This window comes from Cnephaeus nilssonii, assembly GCF_951640355.1.
Source record: "Cnephaeus nilssonii genome assembly, chromosome: 20".
Classification (NCBI taxonomy): domain Eukaryota; kingdom Metazoa; phylum Chordata; class Mammalia; order Chiroptera; family Vespertilionidae; genus Cnephaeus; species Cnephaeus nilssonii.
Window position 1 is genome coordinate 47730821 of NC_137091.1, and position 12788 is coordinate 47743608.

At 42.1% G+C, this 12788-nt stretch overlaps 1 protein-coding gene across 2 annotated transcripts in view; it reads left to right on the forward strand.

Moving 5' to 3' along the window:
• LOC307116665 (uncharacterized protein) overlaps positions 1-12159 on the forward strand; it is a 130136-nt gene extending 117977 nt beyond the window's left edge. For both annotated transcript variants that reach the window (XM_079800811.1, XM_079800812.1), the window contains exon 3: positions 6968-12159. In XM_079800811.1, the coding sequence (XP_079656937.1) occupies positions 6968-8550 (1583 nt within the window). In that variant the 3' untranslated portion in view covers positions 8551-12159. The remainder of the gene's footprint in view (positions 1-6967) is intronic.
• The last annotated feature ends 629 nt before the right edge of the window (positions 12160-12788 follow it).

A 12788-nucleotide genomic window follows, 5' to 3' on the forward strand; every position in this document is an offset into this window, starting at 1 on the left:
CTTGTTAATGTTTTGTATGGAAGGTCTATCCAATGAAGTCAAGGGGTGATAAAGTCCCTATACTATGACTGTTTTACTGTCGATCTCTTTCTGAAAGTCCTCTAGAAGTATTGTTGTTGTTGTTGTTTTTTAATTGATTTCAGAGTGGAAGCAAGAGAGGTAGATAGAAACATCAATGATGACAGAGAATCATCGATCGGCTGCCTCCTGCACACCCCCCACTGGAGGGATGAAGCCCGCAACCTGAGCATGTGCCCCAAGCCAGAATTGAACCTGGGACCCTCCAGTCCATAGGCCGGCACTCTATCCACTGAGCCAAACTGTCTGGGTCATCTAGAAGTTTTCTTATATATTTAAATGATTCTATATTGGCTGCAAATATTTTTCTCAGGGTTATATTTTCTTGTTGGATTGATCCCTTTAGAATTATTAGTACTATGTAGTGACTTTTGTTGTCTCTTATAATGTCCTTTATTTTGAAGTTTATATTGTCCTATATGAGTATTGCTACCACAGCTTATTAGGTTTTGTTTTTGTTTTTTTCATTTTGATTTCCCTGGCAAACTTTTTTCCATCCCTTCACTCATGCTGTGTGAGTTTTTTGTTCTGAGGTGGGTCCCTTGTATACCATTTAATAGGGTCATGTTTTTTGGTCCATTCAGTTACCCTATGTCTTTTGATTCAATCACCTAATCCATTTACCTTTAAGTTTTTTATTTATAGGTACTTATTGATTTCCATTTTAATTCTGTATGGGCATGTTTTTGTCCCCCTTTGTCCCTCTCTCCTTCTCTCTGTTTGCTCTTCTCATTATAGCAATCCCTTTAGTTTTTTTTGTTATGCTGTGTTGGTGATGCTAAACTCCTTTAGCCTCTTTTTGTCTGGAAATATCTTTATTTCACCATCTATTTTAAATGATAGCTCTTCAGGAGAATTCTCTTGTTCTTTCTTTGGGGTTTTGTTTGTTTGTTTGTTTGTTTCCCCATTTTGGTTGCCTGTTTGCATTTGAGTAGATCTGCTTATACTTCTGGTCTCTAGTGTAGGACATTGTCAGACACTGCTGTGATTGGCACTGTGATTGGAACCCTGTTTTGTGCTATCAGCAATCCGTAGCTTTTGGATCCCTCTGCTGTGGCTGGTTCCTTTGCAAAGCACCATAAATTGCAACAGGGTCTGCTTTTCCGATCCCTGAGCCCCGAAGGAGATCAGGAAAAGACTCAAAGCCTCCAGAGACCCACCTCAGCCTGCAGTCTTATTGTTGTCATCCGTGATTACCTTCAGGCTATTGACCAATGGGTGGGGTTGAGAGGAGTTCCAATAGGGTGGGACAATTGACTTTCCTCCCAGGCAAAAAACTGCCTGGTTGGCAAACTTCCAAAGCAGAAAGATGTCCTCCACATCAGGAGGAAATGACTTAGCACAGGATACCCCTCAGAGCTCCAACCTCAGAACCCCCAATCCTGGACTCTCCTCACACAGCTCCAGTCCACTATGCCCTCCCATCTGCCTGAACCCATGGTGAGTGGCTGCTCACAAAATTTTGGCCATTGGCCATTTAAGAGGGTGCCTGCCTTTCCAGCCATCTCGCTGGCAGACTGCAACCCTGCCGCTTTTCACAGCCAGATGTTTTGCGGGCACCCCTCTCAGTTCTGGTGCTCTGGGCTGGGCATCTCAGCTGGGGTTCAGACACCAGAGTTCATAGTGGGGACACCCCACAGCCAAAATATTCCTCCGAAATTCAACTGTTGTCTGTGGGAACCCAGCCAACCCTTTTGTGCTTCCACACTGCCTACCAGTCTGTATGCAATCCCCACTTCCCATTCTTTGTTATCAGGGTTCTCTCCAGCTAGTCCTCAGTTGATTTTTCAGGATGGTTGTCCTGCATTTTAATTGTCTTACCAGCTTGTTCTTGGGAGCTTGTCAGTGCGCCTTAAACTTACTCCATTGTTGCTCATGAAATTTTAGGCATTGGCAATTTAAAGGAGTGCCTATGTTTCCAGCCATCTCGCTGACAGACTGCAACCCTGCCGCTTTTCACAGCCAGATGTTTTGCGGGCACCCCTCTCAGTTCTGGTGCTCTGGGCTGGGCATCTCAGCTGGGGTTCAGACACCAGGGTTCATAGTGGGGACACCCCACAGCCAAAATATCCCTCCGGAAAGTGAACTGTTGTTATCTGTGGGAACCCAGCCAACCCTTTTGTGCTTCCACACTGCCTACCAGTCTGTATGCAATCCCCACTTCCCATTTCTTTGTTATCAGGGTTCTCTCCAGCTAGTCCTCAGTACATTTTTCAGGATGGCATCTTAGTTGTCTTACCAGCTTGGTCTTGGGAGCTTGTCAGTGCGCCTTCCACTTACTCCATTACCATTTTTCCTCCCTTTAGTATTTCTTTTATTACTGTACTAGTGTTCCGGTGTACAAAATCCATGCACATTAAAAGGGAACTAATTAGAGGAAATATTTTAATATTGCTGTTTGCCCTTTCTCTATAATCGAAGTGTCAGAGATGAAAGGAAATAACAAAATGATGTAACAACAATAAAAACATGATACAAAAGCAACAGTGATGCAAACAATGACTGATAAAGTGATTAAACTTATTCTAATATCTCCCTGTACACCACATTAAGAGTGAAAACAGCTGAGACCAGTTTGGCTCAGTGGATAGAGCGTCAGCCTGCGGACTGAGGGGTCCCAGGTTCGATTCTGGTCAAGGGCATGTACCTTGGTTGCGGGCACATCCCCATTGGGGGGTGTGCAGGAGGCAGCTGATCGATGTTTCTAACTCTTTATCTCTCTCCCTTCCTCTCTGTAAAAAATCAATAAAAATATATTTTAAAAAAAGAGTGAAAACACTTTCAGAGTGCTTGACGAATTTCCCTTGTCATGAAGTATTTGTAACTTTAACTATAACATCACATGCTCTTCGAACTCGAGAGAAAGCAACATATAACTGACCATGTGTGAAACAGGTTCAGATAGGAATATTCCTACTCTGTCTAGAGTTTGTCCTTGTGATTTATTAATAGTCATCACAAATGCTGGCATCACGGGAAACCGTCGTTGAATTAATTTAAATGGGAGTCCAGTGTCAGATGGGGACAAATCAATTGTTGGAATCAGAACAACCTTTCCCTCTGCAGATCCTGTTAATACTTCAGCTCTGATTATGTTAGGTTATAATCTTTTGATGATAAATCTAGTACCATTACAAAGACCTTGTTTACTATTAAGATTTCTCAGTAGTATGATGATTGCACCCACTTTCAATTTTAATTTATGACACAGCATTCCCGAAGGAGTAATACTATTTTTTTTAAAATATTTTATTGATTTTTTTACAGAGAGGAAGGGAGAGGGATAGAGAGTTAGAAACATCCATGAGAGAGAAACGTCGATCAGCTGCCTCCTGCACACCCCCTAATGGGGATGTGCCCGCAAGCAGGGTACATGCCCTTGACCGGAATCGAACTTGGGACCTTTCAGTTTGCAGGCTGACGCTCTGTCCACTGAGCCAAACCGGTCAGGGCAGGAGTAATACTATTAAGAAATTCGATGGAGCCCTAACCGGTATGGCTCAGTGGATAGAGCGTCGGCCTGCAGACTCAAGGTTCCCAGGTTCGATTCTGGTCAAGGGCATGTACCTTGGTTGTGGGCACATCCCCAGTAGGAGGTGTGCAGGAGGCAGGTGATTGATGTTTCTCTCTCACTGATGTTTCTAACTCTCTCCCTCTCCCTTCCTCTCTGTAAAAATTAATAAAATATATATATTTTTTAAAAGAAATTCGATGGGCAAATTTTCCTTTTCAGCATCATCTGTTGAATCAATGGAATCATCAATCAAACATGTGAAAAATCTCCATTGAGTATATCCAAAATTTCTTCATGTAATTTTTTAACGTGCTCATTTTTTGTACAAAGAATCGCATGTTTACATATATTTTTAATATTATCTATAGATATACTACTTCCAAAGGTAGCTTCACTAGTAGATCCAGTACAAATTATTTCACAGGGGATTTCAATAATATCCATTCCAAATTAAAACTGCTATCAAGTTTGCCATCTCCAAGTTTTACTAACCATTCACTGTTAAGTAGAATCCTCTGTTCTCATATTTGTTTTAAGAGACAACTTTCTGAAACATCCCCAAACATCACAGTACTTAAAACTCGTTTGTACTATGGCCGATCGCATAGCATGCAGTACAATACTGAGACATTGTCGAAAATACCCTCCAAAAAGGAGAACTTTCCCACCAAATGCAACATTCAAATTCATAATTTCTCTTAGTAATCTTTCTATGGCGTTTATAGTATGACTGGATGCCATGGTGCATTCATCAATAATGAGAAGTTTGGCCTTTTTAATGGTTTTAGCAACTTAACTCTTTATATTGAGTCTAGAAATTGAAGTTTCGTTTAATGGAATTGGTAATTTATATTGGGAATGAAAAGTTCTTCCACGGGTAAGTAAATTTGTAGCAATTCCTGTAGATGTTGTAGGTAAAACAGTACCACCACGACCTCTAATATAATATATTAAAACTTTATGCCGAAACCGGTTTGGCTCAGTGGATAGAGCGTCGGTCTGAGGACTGAAGGGTCCCAGGTTCCACTCCGGTCAAGGGCATGTATCTTGGTTGCGGGCACATCCCCAGTGGGGGGTGTACAGGAGGCAGCTGGTCGATGTTTCTTTCTCATCGATGTTTCTAGCTCTCTATCCCTCTCCCTTACTCTCTGTAAAAAAATCAATAAAAATACAAAAAAAAAACTTTATAAAGATATATTTTTCCACTACCACCTGGACCATCCAAGAGAAAGGATTTGGGGTGTACAGTTTGATTTCCAATGGATTAAGTTATAGTCTGAAAGGCAGCTTCACCTCAGTGCTGGGTGGGGAAGCATGCAGGCAGCATGATGCTAATTAGCGCTGGGGCGGAAGTCCCCACCACCATTCCCGCCCACTAGCACCTGCCTGCTTGTGCCTCCCTTAGGAGCAGCCCCCACCTCCAAGGCAGCCTGACATGAGCACTAGGAAGGCCTGGGCACGCCTGCGCTGGGGTCTGAAGTCCCAGCCCCCTTCCCCGCCCACCAGCTCTGGTCATGACTGGGACACTGTTGGGACCAATTGGCATATTACCTCTTTATATATATAGATTAAGTGTCTTCACATTTCATGAAGCAATTACTCCTTTAATCCTTTCATCCTATGGACCAGTTATGGCCTAAGAAATAGATCCATCTGTATCTGGGATAAAGGGTGTTGGCTAGGAGGGGTGTTGTTTTGATACTGAGAAAAGATTCAAAAGTCTTGCCTCCTTGATGCTCTATGAGCTGAGGACATAATAACAAATAATGTATGGAGTCCCCAATGACTTTGGTAGCAATTTCTTTCAGTAACAATTGAGGGTGAAAAATAGTGCTGGGAACAGACTGATTTCTGTTTCTATTCTATGGTAGGTTATGGCCAAAAGTATTTCTTTGATAATTCATGCGAACAAACATTAAATGATACTTTGATGTGTAAATTGTGGGGAGTTCACAGATGTTATATAGCTTTTGCAGTTTTTCAAAACACAAGATTCCAGTGTATTTCACAGAACAGTCCACTCATGCTAGTGTGGTTACTCTGACTCTGGTTTTTCACCCTAGCTATCTTCAAATATATTTGGTTACCCATCTTCCCAGTCATCCTTTCTATGCAGTTCTCTCCTTTTTTGCACGTTTGCATTGCTCTTTGTCTTTATTGAGCTCTTATTTCTATCTCTGGGGGTGTTTATTGTTTGTTTGTGGATACCTATCTACTTATTCTGGCAGGGAGATAAATTCTTCTATCTCCTATTTTGCTATAGTATTGCTGCTGTCACTCACATAGTTTTTTCTTCCATGCTCTCTTGTTCTACCACAATACTGGCCATCCATCTTTTCAGTTTTTCTTTGAGGATTTCTGCCATTTATATCCAATGGAATTGCTTAGCTGGGATTTAAGGGGGAAAATCATTTGTGCATTATCGGAGAAAGATGGCTACACTCATGGCAGGGTGGACCCAGAGGCCGTCTTGCCTTGGTGAAGGGATGTTGGATAGTGTTTGACATGAGAGCTTTATTAAGATTATAAGTAAGAACTTATTTTGTTCAACATTGTATTGTTTCCATTGCCAGTTCTGTACCGCATTCTACTTGTGCTTGCTTATTATTGGCACTTTGCAAACTACTCAGGTCTTTTTTTTTTTTTTTTAATGTTTTTTCTTTATTTTAGACACAGAGGAAGAGAGAAAGAGAGAGAGAGGTGAGAGAAAAACATGGATTGGTTGCCTCCTGTATGCAGCCCAAATGACGGTTGAACCTGGAACCTGGGCATGTGCTCTGACAGGGATTCCATCTAGCAACCTTTCGATGGCAAGGATGATGCTCAACCAGCTGACACACTACCTATGATTAAACTTCTCCATTCTAGCCGTTATTGTTTCTACTTACGTTTCCTGCTTATGGATAATCTTTACCTCTCTAAACTTTGTACCTCAACTGCTACCCGTACAGGCTCCTCTTTGGTCCATGCCTTTAGAGCCTCGTGTGTCACATATTATATTAATCATACACATCATGTGCTGTAATGCAGTGGGTTTTACTATGTTGGAGCACATTCACATTGTTCTACACAGACTGCATCATCAGTTTGCATGGTCCTACAGGAAGCTGTTTGTGAAGAAACAACTAGTGGGCCCTGAATCTCTTGTTTGTGTCCCATCTTATGTTCATGGCCCTCCCTTGGTAAGGTCTCCACCATTGACTGACCTTAGGGGTCAAGTAATGTATAACAGCCATTTCCTCAAGAGTCTAACTTACCGGTCTTGAAAAGCATCCCATACACTCATGCCTAGCAGTGACAGATACACATTTGAGATGAGGGTATTTCTTCCTTCTAAAGTCATCATGTACTTCACCTGCATTTCCTTTTATTTAGGTTGCTGCTGTGGAGCAGAGAATGTGGAGGAACCTCTTGAAGAGGACATTTCTGTAAGAGTGTCACAGGCAAAGAATCCCAAGTTAGCTTTGTCTTCCCAGAAGAGCCACCCCTGTGAGAGTTGTGGACTAGTTTTGAGAAACATTTTCCACTTGACTCATCAGCAGGAATTACAACACAGGCAGATCCTATTGAGGTGCGGGGCATGCGCAAAGCAATTTTATTTCATTGTACAATTTCAGGAGCAGCAGCAGCAGCACTTGAGAGAGAAGCCTTTGATAGGAGGTGTGAACATGGTCTCACTTGAAAAGGGCTGCAATTTCAATGTGTTTCAGAAGCTTTTTAGCTGTGGAGAGGTGGGGCAGGACATCTTTAGCACGGCAGGGCATCTCCAGCAAATGGCTACTCAAATCAGTGACAATCTGAATGGTATCTCGATGTGTGGGGTGACATATCAAGAGGAAGATAATTATTTTACTAATAAAGAATGTAATAAAGCCATTGGCTCTAACTACACATGTTTTTGGGACAAGGGTGTCCCTACTGGAAAAGCGTATTTCTCTTGCCGTGAATGTGGAAAATATTTTTCCCGATTTTCTACTTTTTGTTATCATCAGAGATTTCATGCAGAAAAAAAGCTTTATGAGAACAGTGAATGTGGGACATCTTTTACCAGTAGTATTGGCCTCTTTTATTACCAGAGATGTCACACAGGTGAAAGGCCTTATCAGTGTATTGAATGTGGAAGATCTTTTACCAGGATCAGTAACCTTCGTGATCATCAGATAGTTCACACTGGAAAAATGCCTTATGAGTGCAGTGAATGCGGAAAATCTTTTACCTGTAGTAGTGGCCTCCGTTATCATCAGATGAGAGTTCATACTGGAGAAAGGCCTTATGAGTGCAATGAATGTGGGCAATCTTTTGTCAATAGTAGTGGCTTCCATTATCATCAAAAATTGCACTCTGGAGAAAGGCATAAGTGCAATGAATGTGAGAAATCTTTTAACAGTATCTATTATCTTCGTTATCATCAGAGAGTTCACACTGGAGAAAGGCCTTATGAGTGCAGTGAATGTGGAAAATCATTTACTCAGAAATATGCCTTCCATTGTCATCAGAGAATTCACACTGGAGAAAGGCCTTTTAAGTGCAGTGAATGTGGGAAATCATTTACTCGGAAAAATGTCCTTAATCGTCATGAGAGAATTCACACTGGTGAAAAGTCTCATGTGTGCAGTGAATGTGGAAAATCTTTTACCTGTGGAAGTAGCCTCCGTTACCATCAGATGGGAGTTCACACTGGAGAAAGGCCTTATGAGTGCAATGAATGTGGGAAATCTTTTACGAGTAGTAATGGCTTCCGTCGTCATCAGAGAATTCACACTGGAGAAAGGCCTTATGAGTGCAAAGAATGTGGGAAATCTTTTATCAGTGGTAGTAGCTTTCGTCGTCATCAGAGAGTTCACACTGGAGAAAAGCCTTATGTGTGTGGTGAGTGTGGGAAGTCTTTTACCACCAAATATTGCCTTGGTTCTCATCAGAAAATTCACACTAGAGAAAGGCCTAATGACTGTAGTTAATATGGGAAATCTTTTAGCCAAAATTCTAATCCTACTCCCCACAGAAGAGTTCACATTGGAGTAAGGTCTTGGATATGCAGGAAATGTAGATTTTTTTTGTTCAACCCTAACAATACTATAAGAAACTCCATGAAGCCCTGTTTGTCTGAACTGAACCTCATACACTGCAACATCAATAGTAGGGAGATTCCCAATAAATGTGAGTGCTGTGAAAATCATGTGTGTGTGTTTTGCACTTATTTTTTTAAAGTTTTTATTCATTTCACAGGGGAAAGGTGAGGGAGAGAGAAATAGAAATATCAATGATGACACATAATTATTGATCAGCTCCCTCCTGCGTATCCTCTACTGGGGGTTGAGCATACAACCTGAGCATGTACCTTGAAGGAGAACCTACTGAGCCACACATGTATGTTACAATTTGTTATTTACACAGGTGTCTTGCCAGATCTATGTCACTACATCCTGGTTTTTTTTCTTCTACGCCTATATCTTATCACCAGGCTGACAACCTCTGTCAATCTTTTTTTTATAATATATTTTTATTGATTTCAGAGAGGAAGGGAGAGAGATGGAAACATTACAAAGATCAATGATAAGAATCATTGATTGGATGCCTCCTGCATGCCCCCTGCTGGTGATCCAGCCTGAAACCTGGTCATGTGCCCTTGACTGGAATCGAACCTGGGACCCTTCAATACACAGTCCGACGCTCTATCCACTGAGCCAAACAAAATAGGGCTGTCAATTTTTTTCTTTAAATATATTTGTATTTTTCTTTTTTTAAATTTATTTTTATTTATTTCAAAAAAGGAGAGGGAAAGAGAAATAGAACCATCAATGGTGAGAGAGAGTCATTGATTGGCTGTCTCCTGCACATCCCCAGGAGACAACTGGGGATTGAGCCTATACCCCCAGGCATGTGTCCTGACCCAAAATTGAACCATGACCTGTTTTATAGGTCCAGTCTCACCCACTGAGCCACACCGTGTATCTAACTACATATTCTGGTTGATGAAGCTATTTCACCTGGTTCACCTATATGGCTTTCACAGATTGCATCAGTCACCATCCTCATGTGCTCAGGAAAGCTAACTCTGTTCTCTGATTTGTTTGAGAAAATTGGGAGCAGCCTGAGCTTGTAAGAGGTCTTATTTACTTTCACTCTGACTAGTTGCCATATGGATCTGACTCGTGGTCCCCAGAGAAAATCACCTGAGTTCAGCGAGCTGCTTATAGAATAACTACCTTTCCCAGGGACAGGCTTTTTAACTTCATTGTTCTATTTACTGTCTGTTGTAGTTAATAAGCAGATTTGGGTTCTACCCGCATCAGAAGGTGAACAATTTTATGGGCATCTCAAACTTTCTCTGCCTTGGGGAGAATGACATGGTGCAGAAATTAGCACAGCAGTTTAGGCCAGATTTGCATTGCTGCGCTATTTTCCCAGCCCTCATATTAAGCCCGATGCTATGAGTTGTAGCAGAGTTTCAGATCACTCCAAAGAGTGGCTAGCTGTGACAACCTCAGTTCCATTTGGAAACAACGTGAATTATTTTCCATTTTTGTGGGGAAGATCTCTTGCCCAGATCTTACAAAGGGTTATTCGCCCTAAGGCCTATAATTCCACGGGTGATTATCCCTGGTTGGAGGACCATAGGGATTAGGGGAGCCATGATTGCTACAGAACCACTGGCCTACATGGTGTTGGAAGAGATTGCTGCCAGCTAGATGGAATGAGCCTCTTACAAATGTGCATTCAGAAATGTTCTGAGGAAAAGACTGCAGGGTGGCATGTACACAGACCTGAGGATCTCCACGCGTGTTTACTGGTATCTTCTGTGGCCTCTCGGATGATCACGTCATAGCCATTGGTGCCTTGGCACAAAAAGAATGATAAAGAAAAGGGGTGCTCTTGCTGTTTTGGCTCTGGATAGAGCATCAACCTGCGGACTGAAGGGTCCTATGTTCGATTCCTGGTCGGGGCACATGCCTAGGTTGAGGGCTCCATCCCTTGTTGGGGCCTTGCAGGAGGCAGTTTATCAGTGATCCTCATCATCGATGTTTCTATTCTCTCCCTCTCCCTTCCTCTCTGGAATCAATAAAAATCTATTTGTAAAAAAGGGGTATCTCTAGGCCAGGATGTGACTTGTGAACCAGGCAGCATTCCTGTTGCTTTGGGTGAAAGCCCTTTATTGTTTGCTCTGTTTGCTGTCACTAAGGCAAGCCTCTCACGGAGCATGAGAATATCAAGTTGTCAAATCTGTTTTCCAAAAACAGTGGGACATGCAAATTTCTTTTATCTTGAACCAATTTTAAAATGGTTTCATTAATAACTGACATGTCAGGTATAATATTTGAGGAGTCCACATATGCATTAACGAGGATAAATGACAAGTCATTTACTAGAACTTTCACTGTTGTCACAATACTTTCAATATCAATCACTGAATTTACTGCGTGTTTTTGAATCTCTCTGCCCTTGATAGCATTCCACGGAACCACTAATTTACATTCCATCTAAACAGATAACTGCAATTTCTGAACTTTATATGATGGGAATCTGAGTATATTTTTTTCTGCTCTTTACGTTGCATAAATGTTTAGAGATTTATTAATGATATATTAGTAGCTCACCTTTTTTGTGGAGAAATGTTTGTATCATGAATGTAGCATGCTTTAGTCATTTGATATGCTCATTTCTAATTTTTTACTTTATTTAAATTGCTACAGACATTTTCGTAGAACTCTTAATGAGGATGTGTTTCATTTACCCTTGTCAATAACTCAGTACATAGTTTTGAGTCTTCGGGTAGGTGAATGTTTAACTTATAGATATCTGCAAGTAGTGATTGACACTGATTGGCCTGTGTGCATTTTCCAGCAGCGTATGAGGGATTCAATTCCTCCTCATGTTAGAGAATACTTGGTTTGGTCAATCGGTTTTTACTTAGACACTTTTTAAAACTTTGTCATGCTAACTCACTGTTGTTTTATTGCTTTCTCCTAAGGATTTATGGCAGCGGTTCTCAACTTGAGGGTCACGACCCCTTTGGGGGTCGCCTAAGACCATCGGAAAACACAGATATTTACATTACGATTCCTAACAGTAGCAAAATTACAGTTATGAAGTAGCAACGAAAGTAATTTTATGGTTGGGGGTCACCCCAACATGAGGAACTGTATTAAAGGGTCGCGGCATTAGGAAGGATGAGAACCACTGATTTACGGTTAGCCCTTCCTGGGGTGTGTTCTTGCTACCTTTGTATCTCTGTTAAAATGTTTGGCCATGGCTTCTGCCTAATCTGCTGTGAGTTTTGACTGTTTTAACAAAAGGAGAGTGAAATGACCAAGATGGATATTGGAATTTCATGTGGTGCCTTTCTGGCCTTATGGAATAAAGGTTTTTTGGGTTCGAATGGTATGTCCTAATGTTTTTTTTTACTTTTTTCCTGCTATACACAATGCAATGGACACTTTTCGTTTTTAACCCGAACTATTAACATGCTCTGTCACTTTCAGAACACCAGCCATCTGACCCTGCACTAAGCCCTTGCTTTGTAGTCTTCTGCATTTCCCTTGTCTCCTGTCATGGGGGTTCTTGGGTTGGAACAGGTCCCTCAGGAGGACCAGATGGCATCAGGGTGGGCAGGGTGTTTTAGAGTCCCAAAGCCAGTGCAGAGGGAAACGGGGGGGGGGGGGGGCAGGAATCAGACTCCCCATGCCCTGGGTTAGGCATTTTGGATTTGAATCCCAGATTGCCGAATATCGCTGGGACTCACAGGGAAACCAATCCCTCTAGCCTGGGCTTAGTTTTCTCCGCTGTCACCTGGTAGGAGGTACATCTCTATCTCTGAGCTGTTGGAGGAGGTCAAAGGCTAAGATGCCTATCTGCAGTGTGACATCGATGCCGGTGGCCTGCCTGGGCTCGGGCAACTCTAGCCTCTGAGTATAGACATTTCAGGCCGGACATCCATCACTCCCCCAATGCTGACAAGCACCTTTACATTGGGGTGTGTTGGAGAAAGAAATGAGGCTCCTGAGAAGCCTCTGACCCACCTGCAGGGAGGCAGGGAAGCCTCTGACCCACCCTGAGGGCTCAGTGTAGGTTCTTCACCTGCAAATCTCCAGGTGACTCATAGAGCTCCCTGAATCTCATTGGGCTGAACGTGACATGAAGGTGATGTTGACACCTTAACCTCTGAAGATCAATAAAAACCCACTGAGTCCTTGCTGGT